This window comes from Anabrus simplex, chromosome 3 (genome assembly GCF_040414725.1).
Source record: "Anabrus simplex isolate iqAnaSimp1 chromosome 3, ASM4041472v1, whole genome shotgun sequence".
In the NCBI taxonomy this organism is placed as follows: domain Eukaryota; kingdom Metazoa; phylum Arthropoda; class Insecta; order Orthoptera; family Tettigoniidae; genus Anabrus; species Anabrus simplex.
Window position 1 is genome coordinate 171,843,295 of NC_090267.1, and position 22,403 is coordinate 171,865,697.

Sequence of the window (22,403 nt, forward strand, 5' to 3'; positions counted from 1 at the left end):
ACTAGGCTAGATGTTGATCGAGTGGCCGAGAGACAGGAAAATCAGCAGTTTTTATACCCTCGGGGAAGTTTCGAGACCTTTCATGAATAATTAAGACACACCCAGAGGCTTTTATTGGCTACACTACACAGTTACACACAAAATCAAAGAAGACATACGGGATTGGCTGAAAATTAATTACAGAAAAAATTGATTGGCTAACTTCAAAACTGGCGGAAAGAAAAGATTAATATTGCCAACCCACAAATGAAAGAACGAAATTTAGCAAAGAAAAACTTATGAGTACAAAATTTCTTCAAGAAAGTTCCTCCACTTTGCACCAGGGTGCATGATCACAGTTTTTTAGTAGAGACATCTATGAGAGAATGTCCAAACTTCTTGATAAATAGAAAACAAAAACAAGTCGAAATTCGCACAGTGACATCTTCAGAGCAAAAGTTGAAGTAGGTCCAGTTTTAAGTTCAGTGTTTCTCCAATAGAGGAGTACTTTAAGGCGGAAAATTCGAATGTGCGGCGTAGAGGTGTACCACCCGGTACTATTATTATTATTATTATTATTATTATTATTATTATTATTATTATTATTATTAAGATCATCATCCATATATTCTCATGTTTCCTCGGAGTTCGGTTACATTAGGAGGGTTTAATATCCCAGCTGAGCAAAATATCATGCATCTTCTGATTTTCTTCCATTATATATCCTTCAAATTCAGCACTTTCCTCAAAATACTGCAGGTTTCAAAAACTACTGTTTTCTGCAATTTAATGTATATGTTCTACCTGAGGTTTTAAATGATGAAATGCATAATGCAGCTGGTGGGCATGTTGTTATAGTTCTTGCACGACTATTTTGACGACAGGATATCTCTGATTAGCAGACACTTTTCCCAATCCACTGTTCCTAAAATATTGACTTCCTAAATCTGTTGTCCCCAACAAATGTGTACTACCAAGTAAAACATTTGCAAACATGCTTGTTCAAAATTCAGTAAAATGTTATATTATTTCCAATATATTTTAAGTACGATACACTTTATATTGTTGGAATTTGGGAAACAATATTTAAAATGCGTGACTCTGTAATTTCTTGACTGCAGCATCGCTGTTTCCTCACTGTTTGAGCAAGTTGTTGTTGGTTTATTATTATTTCAGTGTCTGTGTGTTCACTTTGTAGTTCGGTTAAGAACTAATAAGGACTTAGATGATGGCTTCTCACAACAGTTTGTAGGCGATTACACTACTCCTCCAAAAGGTTATTAGTCCTTGAAAGTCACTGAAGTATTGAATCATATTGGTTCTATTGTTTTACTGGTTATTGGGGAGGAATTTCTTGTTGGTGTCTCTTTGTTCTTCTTCTGCAAATGTGAGTCATTTCTAAATATTTACTGATTGGAAGTAATTCCTTTGGAACATCATTAGGAAAAGTTCTGAAAATGCTGGACAACTTCCTATTGTGGTACAAACGTTAAATCACACATCACTTTTTTCCTCTATTTTATTGATTCTTACCAGCTGAACTACTCATCATTGATGTGAAAGTGCAGATTTCCATACAACATAGCTGAAATAGATATACATTATGACATGTCATGTACAGGGTGGTGCATGAATAGTTGACACATTGGAAAAGCAAATATAAAATGCAACTTATGTACTACGTTGTTAAAATTTCGCGCACAACTTCCCTCTTTCATGGAAATATCTGTAGAGGTGACACTGCTGCTTTGTCTCCAAATGCCTGCATTCCAGAGAGCTTTCTGCCATGGCCGCCACAGCTAACTCTCCATTCAGCAGCGTGCCAAAACAGTTGCGAATCAAAAAGTGTTACAGCGACACAAAATAAATTTCGAGCTGTATTTCAGACTAGGTGGGCATCAGCAAGGAACACCATCTGTCGCTTATACAGAAACTTTGAAGGACAAGGCAGTGTGAAAGAAGAAAAGCAACCACGTACACCAGCAGTTCAATCTTCTGAGGGTCACCATACAGCGCAGCCCACACAAATCAACACGGGGTGCTTCAAGAGACAGTGGAATACCGCTCCACTCAGTTCAAAGAATGTTACACGGTGACCTTCAATTGTATCCGTACATATGTCTGTGCTACACAGGCTAACAGATCTTCACAGGCAGAAGAGTTTGCAGTACGCCTTATGGACTCAAGATAAAGATGAAGTACTGTTTAATACTTGGTTCACTGATGAAGCCTATTTTCATCTCAAAGGGGCAGTTAATAAACAAACAAAAATTGGTGGTTTTAGGCTACAGAAAACCATTAATGGTTATGAATTTCATGTTTTTGGTCCGTATTGAACTGAGAATAATATATAAGTAATAATAATAACAACGTAAACGTTTCCACCTTTTCAATACTAAAATATATTCACAAAATTATAAATTACACGGTACTAGTTTCGACCCATCTAGGGGTCATCATCAGCCGTATTGGAGCAAAGATCACTTTTGGCGAAATCCTAAGAAAATGTTATTTTAAAGAATAACAAGTGAAATGAGATGTTATTATGGTAATAGTTAATAATACAAGGTATATACATACTAAGAGGTTTTTAACAAAGAATAAAGTATAAATGGGGTGTTGTAAAAATTATAATCATGGAAATCAGTAAGTTCTTGTATTGAAATGACATATATAAAATTATATATGGCTTAGGAAGAGGGCTTAAGATGGGGCTGAAGGGTGCGGGAGAAAGTGTAATTGTCTTGGAAGAGTACCTTTGATTAAATTTAGGATTGAGTTTAGGTTGGCTGCATTTTCCACCTTCACGTTCAACAATGATATCTACAAGTTAACCAACATCTTTAAGAAACAAGGCGTTAAAATAGCCTTCAAAACCAACAATAAGAACATGAACGTTTTATACAGTACTTCACACATCAACAAGACCAGCAGTTTTTTAAAATCAGGAGTTTATAGGATCAAATGTACCACCTGTAAAAAAACCTACATCAGGCAAACCGGGAGAAACTTCATTATCAGATACCACGAGCACACTAATGCAATAAAATACAACAAGTTTTCAGCCATCGGCCAACACATGCAAGATTATAACCATAATTTCACCAATATTGAACAAGACATGGACATCCTCGTATTAGCAAACAAGGGCCCTTTACTCAACATAATGAAAAATTACTACATACACCTAGACCAATACTTTAATGCCAGTCACAATCTCAATGAAATCTCAGAGAAACCCAACATACTCTTCGATCTATTTATCACTTTCCTCAGAAACAATAATGCAGCCAACCTAAACTCAATCCTAAATTTAATCAAAGGTACTCTTCCAAGACAATTACACTTTCCCCCGCACCCTTCAGCCCCACCTTAAGCCCTCTTCCTAAGCCATATATAATTTTATATATGTCATTTCAATACAAGAACTTACTGATTTCCATGATTATAATTTTTACAACACCCCATTTATACTTTATTCTTTGTTAAAAACCTCTTAGTATGTATATTCCTTGTATTATTAACTATTACCATAATAACATCTCATTTCACTTGTTATTCTTTAAAATAACATTTTCTTAGGATTTCGCCAAAAGTGATCTTTGCTCCAATATGGCTGATGATGACCCCTAGATGGGTCAAAACTAGTAGCGTGTAATTTATAAATTTGTGAATATATTTTAGTATTGAAAAGGTGGAAACGTTTACGTTGTTATTATTATTACTTATATATTACAGAAAACCAGACATTATTCACGGAACAAAACATGTATGGGGAAAAAGTGAGTCTGTGGGTATCTCATATCTGAGTAAAAATAATATCTGAGGACAGCTGGATAGAACAAATATGTAAATGCCATGTGGATGTATTGGAGAAATGAGATGTCCTTCACTGAATTCTGATTGTATGCATTACAGATTTGACCATGCGGTTAGGGTCACGCAGCTGTGAGCTTGCATCCGCAAGATAGTGGGTGATTGCCCTAAATGCAGATCATATTATCATATTACTGAGGCAGTTAAGAAAAGTTACAGATCTCTTCACATGGTTATGAGAGTATTTAGGGGTTGTAGTAAGGATGTAAAGGAGAGGGCATATAAGTCTCTGGTAAGACAGCAGTTAGAGTATGGCTCCAGTGCATGGGACCCTCACCAGGACTACTTGATACAAGAACTAGAAACAATTCAAAGGAAAGCCCCACGATTTGTTCTGGGTGATTTCCGACAAAGGAATAGTGTTACTAAAATGTTGCAAACTTTGGGTTGGGAAGACTTGGGAGTAAAGAGACAAGATGCTCGACTATACGGTAGGTAATACCAATATAATGGTCCGTTATTGGACATCATAAATTTTCCAGCTAACTCATTCTGGTTTGCCTGCGTTTCACCCTCGTGTGCTAAGTTGGGCTCATCAGTTGGGACTTAGCACACCTCCCAAGACGCAAGGCTAGTTTGCTATAGGAATCAACATCTATATCGTATACGGTATGTTTGTAGCTGTGAGTGGTGAGTTGGCGCAGAATGACATAAGTAGAAGGATAAGCTTGAGTGGAGCTTTTAAAAGTAGGAAAACCATGCGAGTTGGCCGTGCGGTTAGGGTCGCGCAGCTGTGAGCTTGCGTCTGGGAGATAGTGGGTTCAAGCCCCACTGTTGGCAGTCCTGAAGATGGTTTTCCATGGTTTCCCATTTTCATACCAGGCAAATGCTGGGGCTGTACCTTAATTAAGGCCACGGCCGCTTCCTTCCCACTCCTAGGCCTTTCCTGTCCCATCGTCACCATAAGACCTATCTGTGCGAGTGCAACGTAAAGCAAATAGCAAAAAAAAAAAAAAAAGTAGGAAAGATCATAATATGAAGATAAAGTTGGAATTCAAGAGGATAGATGGGGCAAATATTCATTTATAGGACAAGGAGTAAGGGATTGGAATAAATTATCAAGGAAAATGTTCGATAAATTTTGAAGTTCATAGAAAATGTTTAAGAAAAAGCTAGGTAAACAATTATAAATAAATGTAAATACGAGGTAAACAATTGATAGAGAATCTGCCACCTGGGCGACAGTCCTAAATGCAGATCATTGATGATTGATGGATGTTTCATATGACTTAGTAGCCCAATCTTTACATGAAACATGCATCCACACAAATCACATGGAATGGCTGGGGGAGAGCAGGGCTGAGCTTGACGGAGTTTTGTGCTTGTCGTTTACTAATAGCCTATATTTTATTGAAATAGAAATTACAAAGTATTGACTGGAGGATTTAATTTAGTGAAAATTCTATACTCTATTAAATCATCATCATCATCATCAACAACAACTCATTTATAGGCTAACTAAGGACCACGTCATTTCAACTGTTTTCGTCTTTCTTGTTCTTTGACATTGACCCAGTACTGCTGCATACGTGTTGGATGTTTTCCTTTTCTCTCCTTAGTCGACACTTTTCATATTTTCTTTACCCCTGAACAAGTTTGGCTACATAGTATGGGTCATGTTAATGTAGCTGTAAGCATGCATTTAGAAGATGGTGGATTTGATTGCCACCATCACCAGCCCTGAAGATGGTTTTCCATAATTCCACGTTTGCACACCAGGCATTTTAATTAAGGCCATCGCTTCTTCTTTCCCAGTCCTAGCCTTATGCTCTCCCATCATTGTCATAAAACTTGTTTGAGTTAATGCAACATGGAACCCATAGAAAAAAATATATCAGTATTACTGGAATATGCAATGCTAATATGTTATGATATATTAGTGGTATATTATTTTTTCTATTTGTTTAGAAGGAAATATTGTCTGTTGATTAGGATATATAATATTACATTTAGGCTGCAAAATGTTCCTTTGCATCTCAAAAGTGTTGTAGCATTACCTTTGAACTTGTTAATTTTGCTGGTCATTATTTAATGGTTGAAATGAATTTTAGTTTGTTTCATTTTCTTTTGGTCATTGTGTTTCATCAATTTTTCTCTTAATTTTGTTTAAAGGGTAAGATAGATAGATAGATAGATAGATAGATAGATAGATAGATAGATAGATAGATAGATAGATAGATAGATAGATATAATAATAATAATAATAATAATAATAATAATAATAATAATAATAATAATAATAATAATAATAATAATAATAATAATAATAATAATGTTATTTGCTTTAAGTTCCACTAACTACTTTTTTGGTTTTCGGAAACGCCAAGGTGCTGGAATTTAGTCGTGCAGGAATTCTTTTACGTGCCAGTAAATCGGCTGACATGATGCTGACGTATTTGAGCACCTTCAAATACCACCAGACTGAGCCAGGATCGAACCTGCCAAGTTGGGGTCTGACGGTCAGCGCCTCAACCGTCTGAGCCACTCATCCCGGCAGATAGATAGACAGTAACATAAGAGATTCAATAGGATATACTGAAGATTGTAAACCTACATATTAACGAGCAATGGTTATTGAGATCTTGTGTAGGCATGATAAGACTACAAAGGAAAAGATTCCGATTATTTGGTGGAGAGGCTACAAAATTATTCTACACCCTAAATCTCAGTTAACCCTATATATCTAGAAACATGTCAAGTGTGTGCTGTCATATAGTTCCTTAAATTACTGAATTATCATATTGTTAAAATGGACTCTTCCAGTAAAATAAATATTTCTTTAGAGATTTGCTCGTCAAGACATGGAGAAATTCCAGTCTTATATCCACTTTAATTCAAATAATGTTCCTTGTAAATTCTCTTCTTTTTCCTTTTTCTTTTTTCTTTTCAGGTACTATCAAGGCTTGTGTGTTAATAGAAAACATATTATCATCATTTCAAATGGAAGAGATTCTCTATGCTCTCAGAGAACATTCATTGGGTTTGAACTGCGGAATTTGGGACTATGCTGCATCTATAATTTGCAAATTTGGTAAGCCATTTTTCATTTCTGTTTATTTCCTGTTTTTATCTGGTTGTGCTCACAGTTAAGATGTATTTAATGTTTGATATCAGTAACAATACCAAGCCATACAAATTATATCTGGTCCAGGTCTACTTTCTCCCAACTGATGCAGATGACAAAAAGAAATTGAAGACTTCTACACAACAGCACTGAAACCGAAAGGTATTGTCATCATAATGGGCAATTTTAATACAAAGGTTGGGAACACTGCAATGGGTTTTCAACTGTGGAAAACAGTAGGAGATAGTAGGTTTGAACCCCACTGTTGGCAGCCCTGAAGATGGTTTTCTGTGGTTTCTGATTTTCATGCCAGACAAATGCTGGGGCTGTACCTTAATTAAGGCCATGACCACTTCCTTCCCACTCCTAGCCCTTTTCCATTCTATCATCACCATAAGGCCTATCTGGGTCGGTGCTACATAAAGCAAATTTTAAGAGTGTTTGAGTAAACTCCATCTTCACAAGACTTAAAAATTACAAAGTTCATTTCTTCTAATAAAGCAAATTATACAAAAAAACTACAAACAGTAGGACCGTACAGTCTACGGATGTGAAAAAGGCAATAGACTCATCCAATTTGCAACTGACAAGAACACTATGTTTAAAAAAATATATATTTTAAGACCTTTTTACTGGTATTTTTCCCTTGTGTTTCTAATTCTTTCTTTGGTTTCCTTGTGTTTTCTGCTTAAGGACGACACACACACCCAGTCCCTGGGCCACTGGAAACAACCAATTAAGGTTAATAGAGTAATAATGTGCTCCTATCAAGCTGCTAATGGGGCAGAGTCAAGGTTCTTAAACACTACTAAAGGTTGGGCCCAAAACGAGATGAGCTGCTATTGGTTAACGAAATGACGTCACCGTAGGAGCAAAGCAGCCGAGCCCTGAGTGCACGACACGCAAATCAGTATGAAACTCATAACAACATCGAACATCACAGTTTTTCAGAACTCACAGCAGATCAGACATAAAGATTACAACGGTACTGTTATAAGATGGAAAGATGGTACAGCATAGTTAGTTTTCATTACTTCTATTATGAATAAGGCGTAAATGTAATATGTGACTACCTGACGGTACAATGACCAACGCTTGAAATTTATTAACATATCCAAGTTCCTCTATAGTTTAAGGAAGGTTACATGCTCCCAAATCTGTAAACACAAATATTTAGAGATATGAAATGTTTGTAATATTAAATATTGACAGTAAAAGTTTCAGAAATAGAACTACCGTACCATATGTTAACATATGATATACTGACACATTTTGGCAGGTATCGAGTTTAAAGCCAACAGCAGCAGAAGCAAGTTCATATTCAAAACAATGCATAGATATTTCTACTTTTTTAAATTACAGAATAAGAAAAACAAGAAAAATATTTAATTAGAACTAAGTTCTGCCTGTGATGCCAGATGTCATGAAATGATTGCTTTTGACAATGAAATCCACTGTCGTGCCTTTCGCCGATGAGCTGCAATGGATTTTTCAGTCCTTGCCCGAATGTTCATTTGTCGCATGCATATGAATGTTCTCGTTCTAACATACATTTTTACTATTTCTGGTGGCACAGCGAGGAATTTACTGCTAATTATTTGACACAGTTCGCGTATAATATAATAAAATCAGGTACCGGTATGCGTGACAGTTAGCATGTCTTTGAGTGTCCGTGAAAATTAATTCAAATTCCTTTATTTGGTTTAGCCATTCTTCTGATGGAACGAGTAAACCTGCCTGAGATAACACTTCTATCCATCCTACAAGGGTTGTATCAGATGAAATGGAAAGCATTTCCCCGGTGGGACTCCCTATTGACCTGTCATATTTCCTTCCACGGTAGGCAATGTAGCCGGCGAGGTACCAAAATCCCTCTTTAGGAAATGAGTGGTACACGACATCTCTTCCTTTCATCTTTCTGCTGTTTGACAGAGAGCCAGTTACTGTACATCCAGGCATTGTTGTCAGTTATTTTGACCAGTTATCTGCTATAACACATTTAAGAAATTTTATTCACACTCAAAGTATGGCGAAAAAAAACCCACGCAAATATATGCACTATGATGATACTATGAACACACAGACATTTCACACACAAATATATACACTACATTGATACAGAAATTTCGCTCCAACTACTGTTATAATGTTCACACAACTAATGAAAAGAAAATAAGTGCATCTCGTGGCACGATACACAGCAACTTATTAGAGATCTCACAGAAATGAACTATGCAAAATACAGTAGACCACTATTCAAACAAATTGCAATATTCTAAAAGAAATTACATATGGATATTACGTGGAAATAGCTTTTTTATAAGACAGACAGCAGTAAACAACGGTTGTATGCTGCACAGTCACAGTGCTCCTATGATGACGTCACGGGCAGGACAAGGGAAAACTAACATCTACTGCACAACCAATCTGGGCCACCCATGGGGCAGAGTATTAGTTGTCTATTATTGAGTTATCTTTTGTTTTACAACAGTCAGCATTTTGGTATTTGGTGTGACCCAACAGTGCAAGATATCATTTATACCATATTTTTATTTCTAACTGAAATAACACCACAGTATTTATTGATTCAATTATTTATTTTTATAACGGTGTACATTTCTTGTTGAGATAAGGAAAGAAAATGCATATTTACTGTTTTGTAAATATGGGACTTTTGAATCTCTTAAGCAATTTGCAAATGAAAGAAGACATTGCTCTTAAAAATGGAACATCTAGGAATCTTGCCTTGCATTTTTTTTTTTTATAATATTAAATTTTTGCCCACTTATACAGTCTCAAAGATAGGAATTTAATGTCTACGATTTTGTCCTTAGGTCATCTTAGAAACTTTGTCCTTCCTGATCGCAACAAGTATGTTAATATGGAGCGCCACTTCCTGAAATGCTATATGCAATTGGTAGTCAGAACATGTCACCGAAGAGGAGCCCATGCAACAGGGGGCATGGCTGCCCTCTTGTTGCCTCTTGATAAAGAATCACAAAAGTATGTCCCTTCAAGTAATATCTGTATAGCATAAACATTGTAAGTTTAGTTATTGCAGAATACTTAAGAGCATATCTTTGCAGGGCAACAGAAATCATTGAAAAAGTGTGTCAAGCAAAACTGAAGGAAATTCAAGAGGGTGTTGATGGCTTCATGGTATATGATATAGGTCTGGTTCCATATGTAAATGAGGTAAGAAAAATATCTTCAAATGATTATTGTTCATAGTTCCTTATTTGATTTCCTGAATTTTTAGCACTTGTTATGAGAAAGAATTCTGTATTCTCTTGTGAAGCATGGTATAATATAATCTTGCTTCATAAGGTATAAATGAAAGTCTGAGAATGGCATTTGTGGTGTAACTAAAATGGATACAGTATATATCATTTTGCATGGCTTTTGGGTGAGTAAAATATTTTGGTCTTTCTGACCTTCTTTCAATTTCACACTTCTTTTTCTTCAAATTCGGAAGTCATTGATATTGGTTTTGTTGCTGCTGCAGAAAATTTGAAAGTGCTTGAATAAAAAAAAGGGAAAATTTCATTGTGATTAAATGGTGGGATTAAACACTGAGGATAAAATATGTATTGTAAAAGTATAGAGAGAGAGGGTTTGGGAGCATTAGAAGTTATTGCACAGGCTGGCAAAACTCCTGGGGCTGCCCCTAACTATATACCAGATGTATATGGTAATTAAAACACCTGCAGAACTACAACAGTCAGTCAACTGCTTTAAAACTGCATGTGATTGCTTTCATCTTGCCATTAATGCGAAATAAACAAAGGTACTTGCACAACCTGCCCCAGGATTAACACTTCCTGAGTTCAGTATTTCCATCTTAGACACAACACTGGAACAGATTGATCAATTTTCATATCTTGGAAGCATCTTGTCTAAACGGTGTACCTGTGAACAAGATGTTGATAAAAGAATTTAGGCTGCTCATGCAGCATTCGGACGATTAATGCACAGAGTCTTCATTAATAACGATCTAAAACTCCATACCAAACTCATGGTTTACAAAGCTGTTGTCATTTCCATGCTGCTGTATGGCTGTGAAACTTAGACACTCTATCGCCATGATATCAAAAAAACTTGAGCGCTTCCACCAACAGAAAATGAGATCCATCTTGAATATTAAGTGGGAGGACTATGTGACCAACTCGGCAGTTCTCGACAAAGTGCAGCTAAATAGCATTGAGGCAACAATCATCGCTCATCAACTGAGATGGTTAGGCCATGTTCACCGCATGGGTGATACCAGGCTTCCCCGCCAAATTCTTTATGATAAACTTTACTCCGGCAGTAGACCTCATGGAGCCCCTCTTAAGCATTTTAAGGACCAGCTGAAACACACCATGAAGACAACTGGTATAGATGTACAGACATGGGAAGAATGTGCTGTGGACCACTCACTGTGGCGGAACACTACATCCACCGCTGTCAACTTGTTTTAAAGAGAACGCCGCAGACATCAAGAGGCCAAGTGACAAGCAAGAAAACTCCGTCAATTACAACCCCACCCTCTTCCATCCATTCAGTGTGATTTGTGTGGGCGTATGTTTCACGCCAGGATTGGTCTGTTAAGTCATCGTAAACACATCCATAAACTGAGTTGAATTGGTCAATGTATGCAGTTAGAAGTTACATATACTTGGATCGAATTACAGACGACGACTGTAGCTAAATATGTTTAACATAAACATGTGATAGTTCATTCATGTGTGCAAATATTTGTGTTAAACCAACCATCTATTATATGCTTATTCCCTAATTCTAAGTATTGGAAAGGAGCAAACAAGTGTCAAACCAAGTCATGTATTCCTACCTCCTTTATATGACTTATTCCATAATTCCATATCATTAGTTGGTCATTTGTTTGATGTTTCAAGTGAGACTGTAATCTCAGACCATTAGTTTTTGACCCTGAAGGAGGTATCGGTAATAAATTTTCCAACAGAGACTCTGGAGAAAAGTGACAGATCATCTATACCAGCATTTATTTTTAAGATATGTCTGAACATAATACCATAAAGACATCTGTTACTCCTCATTTCTTGCAGTTGTCAGATATGTTGGTATCAATGAACTAGAAAGAAGACTATAGAGTGGCTAACGTGACTGCTACAACACTCTGGGTGGTGCCAAGCTGAAAGAGCGACGCCATAGTTTAAGTGCCATCCATATAGCTTCCTCCGCTTACAGTGCGTTACTTTTAATAGATTAGATTGAACAAACTAACTGCATAAATTATGCTCTCTACGTGTGTGGCTTGCAATTGCATAAATTGTTGAAAAAATACAAAGGATGTATCATATTTCAAATAAGTTTTTTCTTTAGTAAAGTAGGCCAACACAGTTGGTGATTAGCAGAATTACATTGCCTGTGCTTGTAACACAATCCAGCATGTGTGCAGCAGGCCTACTTTCATTTTCTTGTAGGAGCTGACCAAACAGCAAAACACAAACAATTTCCTACCTGGCTGAGTTGGCTCAGATGGTAGAACACTGGAACACTGGCTTTCCTTTTTTCTTTTTTTTTTTTTTTTTTTGCTAGTGGCTTTATGTCACGCCAACACAGATAGGTCTTATGGTGATGATGGGATAGGAAAGGCCTAGGAGTTGGAAGGAAGCAGCCGTGGCCTTAATTAAGGTACAGCCCCAGCATTTGCCTGATGTGAAAATGGGAAACCACAGAAAACCATCTTCAGGGCTGCCGACAGTGGGATTCGAACCCACTATTTCCCGGATGCAAGCTCACAGCCGCCCGCCTCTAACCGCATGACCAACTTGCCCGGTGCACTGGCTTTCTGAGCCTAAGTTGGTGTACTGTATTTGGTATTTGAAGGCGTTGAAATACACCACCCTTCTGTCAGTATTGTAGATTTATCTACCCGTAAAAGAACACCAAAGGGACAATACTGCGGCACCTCAGTTTCTCAAAAACCGTAAAAAGTAGTTGGTAGGATGAAAAAATAAGAACACTATTTACTATGAAATGGTATCCTACAGAGCACAGTAGTGACAGTACCCAGCATTTTAAAAATAAATATATAGAGAACAACGATGATACAATACACTTGCTGTCCAGTGCCATACCTACAATATTTTGAATTTCCTAGTAACCTCATACCCTCTGCCTATGATATGGAGTTAAGGACTTTCAGTTCTATATCACCGCTACTACTGAGCGAGTCGGCTACGTTGTTTGCAGCATATAGCTCTTACCTTGCATTCGGGATATAGTGCGTTTGAATCTCACTGTCGAATGCCCTGATATCTGGTTTTCCGTGGTTACCATTTTCACATCAGGCAAATGCGCGGGCTGCTGTACCTCAAGGCTACTGCCACTTCCTTTGTAGTCCTAGCCTTGTCCTATCCCACACTAGCCATAAGACGTTTCTGACTGGGTGCAACATAAGGCAAATAAAAATAATCGGCATTACCAGAATCATAATACCAATGTAGTTCGTCTGTTATTGGACATTATACATTTTCCAGCTAATATTTGTCCAAAAATGAGGAAGTGAATTATTTAGGGTAAGTATATGATTTAAGATCATTAACACAAAAAAGGCTGTCCTCTTTTTAAAAAACAATTATTTTAAATTGTTTATCCTACATCTTCTTGTTCTAATATTATTATTATTATTATTATTATTATTATGGGATACTTTATTACACCATTATTCACTTCAAACCTTGCACTCCACAGCTCTAGAATACTTATTCTTCATAAATGTTATTATTATTGGTTTTACATCCCACTGACTACTTTTTCGGAGGTGGCAAGGTACCGGAATGTTGTCCTGCAAGAGTTCTTTTACATGCCAGTAAATCTACCGACACAAGGCACCTTCAAATACCATCAGACTGAGTCAGGATTGAACCTGCCAAATTGGAGCCAGAAGGCCAGGACTTCAACCATCTGAGCCACTCAGCCCGGTGGCATTATTATTATTATTATTATTATTATTATTATTATTATTATTATTATTATACCGAGCTCGATAGCTGCAGTCGCTTAAGTGCGGCCAGTATCCAGTATTCGGGAGATAGTAGGTTCAAACCCCACTGTCGGCAGCCCTGAAAATGGTTTTCTGTGGTTTTCCCATTTTCACACCAGGTAAATGCTGGGGCTGTACCTTACTTAAGGCCACGGCCGCTTCCTTCCCACTCCTAGCCCTTCCCTGTCCCATCTTCGCCATAAGACCTATCTATGTCGGTGTGACGTAAAGCAACTAGCAAGAAAAAAAAAATATTATTATTGCTTAGTGTCTGGCTCTTTGGCTGAATGATCAGCATGCTGGCCTATGGTTCAGAGGGCATCGGATTCGACCATGTCGAGGATTTTAACTGGGTAGTCGATTGTTAATTTCTCCAAATCAGGGACTGGATAACCTTCTTCATCCACACACAACAGAATATACTACGAATCACCACAGAAACATGCAATAATGAATATATAATTCCACCTAAGGTTGGCGTCGGGAAGGGCATCCGGCCGTAAAATTGGGACTTATTCTAAGTTTAAATGATACAATTTATAATAAAACATACATCAAATTGAGTTATAATGGTCTAAAATTATGTCTAAAAGTTCACTTGTGAAGTGTCACTGGTGTGGTCTTGATGCTCTATTAACACACTCTTAATGAATTGTATATTTCTATATTAAAACAAGTATTGTACATATTTTGCATGTTTAAAAGATGCAAACTTGGGTGAAATGAATAAAATGAGTTAAAATCTTCTTATAGTTGGGTACAGGTCAACATCAAATATAGACAGAAAACCCTTTTCTCTTTCTTTCATTTTAGCTATTCTGATACATCTTATTACAAGTTTCCAACAGATCACAATTTAAGCAAAAAAAGGGAATGTTTTCACCGTATTACTCCAGAACATTGGACATTAAACTCATAAGACAATCTGATGTTGACCAGTTATAAGTAGATTTTAACTCATTTTATTCATTTCACCGAAGTTTGCATCTTTTAAACATGCAAAATATGTACCGGTACTTATTTTAATATAGAAATGTACAATTCATTAAGAGTGTGTTAACATCAAGACCACACCAGTGACACTTCACAAGTGAACTTTTAGATATAATTTTAGACCTTTATAACTCCAATTTTGTGCACATTTAATTACAAATTGTATCCTTTAAACGTAGAAATAAGTCATGTTTAAACTTAGAAATAAGTAATGTTTTAACATTATTGTATGTTATTTTACCAAATTAAGGTTCTTCAGCAGCTGAAGATGGCCTATAATAGAGACCGAAACCAGTACTGCAAAATGTATTAAATACATTTTTTTTTTAAAGTATTCATTTGGTGGGAAATCCAGTTTTATAATTGTGATTGTAGGTTTGGCCTTGCATTTAAAACTGAAGGTAGGGTGCAAAAGGTTGCAATTTACACACTTTGGAGCGGATTTATTGGGACATTGAAAGGTAGGATGTTCCTTACTGGAGCAGACAGTGCATACCTCAGGTTTGGCACATGGTGTGACAGGTGGATGGTCATATTGCTGGCACCTGTCACATTGTACCTCCTGACATACTTGTGAAATCCTTTATCAAACACTCTACCTTTACAATACAAATTAGTCTTTATTATTTTGAGACAACATTATTAAAATTCTAGACATGTTTTGTCCTCTTTTAGGACATCCTCACAAGGGGAGGCTATGGCCCATGTGTGACCGATTCGATCCACCTTTGGTATACATGTAGGACATGACCAGGAGTATAACAGGTGTAAGAAGTAAGGCGCAATTCTCAGCCATTTCTGAGAAATTAATAAATTAAAAATTCCAATGCGCTTATGTGCAAGCTATGTTTGCAAAAAAAGACAAGCTCATGGTGCTGTGACAGGAGCTAAACTTCGTAAGTGCGGGATCAGTGGATCGAATCTCACCAATGGACTATTTGTTTCAACTATTTCTCATTTCTCACAAATTAAGGTGTCTTCAATAGAGTTCATTTTTGAATCAATTCCAATAAATTATTTTTTTAGAGGAAAAGGGGACTTAAAAAGAATCATATAAAAATGCAAAAATACGGCATTTATCACTCGCGCAAGATGCCGCAATCATTATTGTTTCCCCTGCTTCTATGACCAATATCATCCTAGTTCATGCAGTAATTCATCACACAAACAGCACAATAGTCAATAAAAAAACAGGGCAGAATAAGTTGTACAAAATACTGGGAATAAAAGTATTAATTTTTCAAACAGCCCCTGTACGACTTTTTCAGAACCTTTCTCTTGCTAAAAATAATTGATTGGAATTGATTTGAAAATGAACATTATTGAAGATATCTTAATTCGTGAGAGATGTGAAATATTTGAAAAAAACTGTCCATCGGCAGAATTCGATCCAGCTATCCTGGGCTTACGGAGCGGAGCTCTTGCCGCTGCGCCACAAGCTCGTTGTCTTTTTCGCAAACATAGTTTGCACATAAGTGCATTGGAATTTTGCATTAATTAATTTCTTGGAAATGGCTGAGCATTGCGCCTTATTACTTGCACTTGTTATCCTCCAGGTCTTGTCCTACACATGTACCAAAGATGGATCAAATCAGTCACCCATGCGCCATCGCCTCCCCTTGTCAGTCGAAAATATACAAGACACTTTAAAACATAGCAAGGACATTGAACACTTTGATTCACAGTTCAAAATCACATGCATCCAATTAAAATGCAATGTATCTGACATCATGTTATGACAACTGTTAAAAATATGAGCATCTTTAAAACAACACAAATTGTGATCTTTGGTGTGACTGTCAATGTGATAAGAAAGTTATGCACATGTTGTTAACTGCTGTAAAACTATTGGTAGAATGCAAAGGATTGATGAAAGTGTTAGTTATACTATGAGTGAAGTGACAACTAGGTGGAATCTCTGATTTCAACTACACAATTCGGTTGAAGGGTTGTGCCATAATAAATGTTGAGGGTGTCCTCACCCATTCCGAGCAGCCTGACTCACATTGAATGCTAGCGCTAGCTAGTGCTGTATCTTCCAAGGAGGCTGTGACCACGATGGCCCCACCCTGTGATAGCATGCATACACCATAGCACTATCTCGCAGTAGTGCACCCAGGGTCATCACATTCCGTGAGAGAAACATGACGAGAGAAGTTCGTCCTTGGGCGTTGCAGATATGCACCACCCGGTAAATCTGATGATGGCCTTCGAGCTGTAGTCAAGCGGCGATCTCATCATCAGGATAGTCTCTATCCACTCCATATACAATTACAGACAGAACTGGAGCAGGACTGCTCTGAGAGTTTGACTGGTTTTTTGCTGGGTGATGTTTGTTGCCCGGCCATGCATTCCAAGTTGGTGGGCTCCAATTTTGAGGTAAAGTGGTTATAGAAAGGTTTCTGGGTTTTAATACTGTAACCTCCTCTGGTCCTTTGAAGTTCTAGGTTGTAATCCTGAAGGTTGGGACTGAGTCTGGATATGAGTTGATAGATTTTTCTTGTATTCGCTTTATCAGAGTCAATATTGGTGAGTTTAATGATGAAGAAGTTTAGTTCAATTGGATTGAGTGTTATTTGGATGATGCTTCTCTGTCTCATGTTAAGTGGGAGGGCAGGATTACGATTTGCCTCTGCATAATATTGTACATTTTAAGGCATGTACGGCGCAGGGTTAAGAGGTGGTGGCGCTGGGCTGGGCAGATGGAAACCAGCCGTGGATGTATTTCCCAGCAGAGAAATTCCTAGCACATCCTGCCGTTCGAGGATATAGTTGGGTGAGGTGTAAGTGGATTTTGTTTAATTGCAGTTATGGAGACTTCATGCTTCATCAGCAGACCAACTGATGGTGAAACTCAGCACCACCCAAATCACACCTGAAGACTTACTGCAGATGCCTTCTGGTGGTGTTACTATGGATGGTTTAAATCACAATATTGCTGTAACTGTTCTTTTCATATACCACTGGTTTCAAGGGTATGGACACTTCTATTACAATGGTGCTGTTGAAGATTCTGCCACAGCTGAGATTTCTAGGTCACAGATATGGCAATGGATTAGACATGAGGTGAGTTACAAATAATTACTAAAATATACAGGTGGCACACAAATAGTTAACACATTTCATCTTTTCATAGTGACTTAATATTATGAAAGAAAATAGTTTTATTTTCAGATACACTGTCCTTGTAAATACAGTTCACTATTTCTCTTCAGATCCAATGCCCACTTTTGGGGATAAATACAATAATTTCACTTTCTGGAGTTCCAATACTGTCTATAGAAGCAGATTGATTTTTCTGCAGTCAAAGTTTACGCATATGTGGTCATTACATCTGTGAGATTTCTAGCCTAATGTCAATTTATACAGACAAAATCATAATCATATTCAGAATTATGTTCAGAGATAGTTGAAAGTATATTGTTCATCTTCTTCATCAACGGATTTTGGGTCTTACCCTGTATCTGTAGGAAGAACATGCTCACAAATCAACCATTGAGTATTGTTCATCTTAAAGTAACTCAGTTTCCTTAAATTGTAGTACCAAGAAAGCATTAGATAAGCTGTATAACCATAATAGTAATCAGGTTATTCAGTATCATCTCTGTCCTTTATATGGCCTACAGGATGTAGCTTCTACTAGAATTTGTACAAGACATTTTCACTGTTCTATCATCAGCCCAGTTAAAAGGTCACAGAGGGTTTACAGAATATTAAAAATCAGCAAGGTTATAAAAAGAAGCAAAATTGTTGGAAAATTCAAATTACATTGATATTCACAGATTAAACTGTATTTGTCCTTGAGTGTGGATTTTGGATCTGAAAAGGATATTCAGTGTGGCCTCCATTGCAGCACACAGTGGACATATTCCTGATGACTTCCAGGCACAGATTTTCATTAATCTCTCCATACAACTGCACAATTTGGGCTTGCATTTCTGTGACAGTTTGAGGCTTTAAAGGGTAGAATTTCTATCTGAAATAGTCACACAGAAAAAAATCACATGGATTTAAATCTGAGCTTCTAGGAAGGACAAATGAATTTGTCATGATAGTGTTGTGGGTAATCATGTGATATTATGCGATAACTGAATATTCCCATCAGAAAATGCACCACAATGTTAACTGTTCTTCATAAACCACTGTATATTAATCGAAAGGTGAGTGGCAATAAGATGAGACACAAATTTTTTCTAATACTGGGCAGCATTAACAGTTTGATTAAAGAGAAATAATCCAAATAATCTATGACTCAATAGAGCTACCCATAATATCATTTTCCTTCATTACCCTATTGTTTTTGACAACTTATGGTTTCTCTCAGGCTTAGAACTAGACATTTTGTTCATTAACAATATCATTGAGACGAAAATTGCTTCATCAGAAAACAATAGTCAAAAAATTTCAAATTTACCCTTCCACCCATAAGGAACACTCAAATCTCCTTTGCTTGTTCTGTTCTGTCTGCTTGCATGACAGTCATTTTTGGCAGAAATTTGATATTACTGTTGTCCAACAAAAAGTCCTTCAGTGTTTGGGTGTTAGCCTGAACTCATGTTTATCATTAAGAAGAGGAGTATCTAGGCCATATAATGCAAAACAAGGCCAAGTACAGACTTCTGCAGCTCTTCTTGCAAGGAAATATGGGACAGAAGGGGACCTGTGGGAGGAGGAGGACTTCTTGATTGGATAATGCTTGGAGATGACGCAGTATGACGTCCAAGGAGCTCTTCAGGACTGTCCTATCAAAAGATGTCACCGTGATGATCTGACATTTGCAACGGATAAGGCACCAAGAAGAAGGAAAAAATATAATATTCTTTGCACTGTAGGGCAATATACAGTCTATTCTAATTTATCTTGCTGCAGTCCCTGTATATCTGAAATCACTAGGAAAAAACTTTGAAATATTGTTATATCTGTATTTGGCATGTACTGTAAGTGTAATAGAGAAAACTTTTATGCTTTGAATATTTATAATTTGCTTTTACACATAGAATTTTCTGATAATAATGTCTGTCTGTGTCAGGTCAGTCATGGTACCTCCTCAAGGTTAAATCAGGTACCTGATTTATGTTTAAATTATAATTACTAAGAATTAATATTAACATATTTACAGTAGGAGCAAGGCATATAACAGCATCCATCAGCAGAGGACCGATTTGAAATTCTGACACTACACCATTTGAAATATTAGGAAATGTAATTACAAACATTTATACTGACATGTTTACATGGGGGCAGTCTAAGGAAAAAGATAAGATCTGGGCCAAAAAATGCTATTGCAGGAAAACTGGCCCTATGAGTTGCAACTTTCATTACACTCAGATGCACAAGTTGTGTTTGAAATGTTATTACTGATTACCACCCATACCTCAACAGCTTCACTATTGTCACAGCCATAAATGAGACCAAGAGCCTATGTGGGAGCTAAGGTTGGGCACTATGCCCCTTCATATTGTTTCACGAAGTTCTCTCCACTGCACAGTTACAGTCCCGTGTGCCATGTGGGGGCATACTGTACCGAAACACTCCACCTCAAGCTCCTAATGTTTCGGAACAACTGACTGTTCTGGTCTGCCCAACCCTAGTGGAAGCTATATTTTGCTCTGGCCTGTACCAAGAAACAGATGTAAAATTACTGCATTCATCAGGAAATGGCAGCAGGTGCAGGGAAGAATGTATATCTATACATTTAAAACACTAGGTTGATTTTTGTGACCATGAGTTTGAGACAACATCTGAACCAATTGACATCGTAAAGCATTCTGACGAAAGCTCATAGCCTGTAGATTTGCAGTGTGTCTTTAAAAGCTTAAACATTTCTTGCCATATATTTTTTTAATTATTAATGAAAAATGTAGTGTTCTGATTGGTCAAAGTGTTTGCCATTACTGCAAGGCCATCTGAACTGTGAGAGCGCCGAGCAGGTGGCATAATAGGGAAAGTGGAAGGAGTTAGACACACATGCGCAGTCAGACGTTTTCCTGTCAGCTGTACTTTGTGGACAGGAATAGCCGCTGTTTTGCTGCCCAGTGGTTGAACAGTGCACATTACATTCAAAATTCCTCTAAACTGAAATGAGAGTTCGGTGTATGGATAATAATTAAATTCCAAAGCAGCTGACGATACTCGATTAGCACGGCTCAGTATGGGATAAAGCTCCAATGGCAAACAGTCAATTATTAATATGTGAGAATCATCTTCTAAAATATATCATAGGTGGGAAAATGATTATTCTTGGGGGAGATTTCATAAAGGTTTTGCCTGTTCTGCCACATGCTTATCGCCAAACAATTATTTATTTATAATGTATTAAACACTCTCCTCTTTGATTCTTCTTTAGAACACACTGCTTACATTATGTGGGCAAAACAACAAAAAAATTGCTACGGTGTGTGGTAAAGATATATTGTGAGAAATGGCCTACTACCTTGATCTGCCAAACCTCCATCAGAAACCTCTAGGACTACTGTTTGCTAAAATAAGAAAGTTGGTAAATCTTATACAGTATCTTGAAAACCTGGAACATCACCAGTACTATGAGTTGATCATAAATGGTACCAGTTTTGACCCTAAGTTCCGGGTCATCATCGGCTGATCACTCAAAAACAGGAAAAAACAATGCACAGGTAAATAAACAGTAATGTAGAAGATATAGTTTTTTTCACCAGACGTAAGTTCATGTGGAGCAGTATAGCACATGTGACTGTAGCACCCTATCTCAAAAGTGTTTGTAATGCTGAAGAGAAGAATAAACAGCTCGAGGAACAATCTTGCAATCGCTAACAGACGCAAGTTTGTGGGGAGCAGTATAACACATGTGACTGTAGCACCATGCTTTAAAAGTTTGTCTCATTTGGTAACTAGCAATGTTGACCCAAGCAACTTCTATGAGTTGTTACCAGAAAACCTGGCATTCACATCTTCAGATCAAACTGAAGAGTAAAATGTCGATATAGAGAATAATGACAATTCTTATGGTTGTGATGATGGTTAGTAAAGACATTTAACCTCCAAACTGTTAGGTTTTCTTCTAGTATTTTTATGATAATACACTGGCAGAAAAAGTTATTCAAACACCATGAAATAAGAAATGTAGAATATGGAAATTTTGGCAATATATTTGTCGAGGTAACATATTTAATTGATTAAAGGCACAAGACTACAGGTTAATATCTACGCGAGAAAAGCCATCACAAATATGCCATGCTGGTCCATTAATAACCCGTGTAATCACCCGACTGTTGAATGCAGGCATGCATGCATTGTATCGTACAGGTGCCGGATGTCAGCGTGTGGGATAGAGTTCCATGCCCTTTGCACCTGGTCGATCGATACCGGGATGGTTAATGCAGGTTGTGGATGATGCTGGAGTTGTCCTACAATGATGTCCCATACGTGCTCGATTGGGGATAGATCAGGGGATCAAGCAGGCCAAGGCAACATGTCGATACTCTGTAGAGCATGTTGGGTTACAAC

At 37.3% G+C, this 22,403-nt stretch overlaps 1 protein-coding gene across 5 annotated transcripts in view; it reads left to right on the top strand.

The window, feature by feature from the left end:
* The window catches only part of LOC136866118 (malate synthase), a 70,257-nt gene that overhangs the window by 43,866 nt on the left and 3,988 nt on the right, over positions 1-22,403 (top strand). For all 5 annotated transcript variants that reach the window (XM_067142799.2, XM_067142803.2, XM_067142801.2 and 2 more), the window contains 4 exons: positions 6,746-6,886; positions 9,754-9,922; positions 10,006-10,114; positions 17,730-17,987. In XM_067142799.2, coding sequence (XP_066998900.2) covers positions 6,746-6,886; positions 9,754-9,922; positions 10,006-10,114; positions 17,730-17,987 — 677 coding nt within the window. The remainder of the gene's footprint in view (positions 1-6,745; positions 6,887-9,753; positions 9,923-10,005; positions 10,115-17,729; positions 17,988-22,403) is intronic.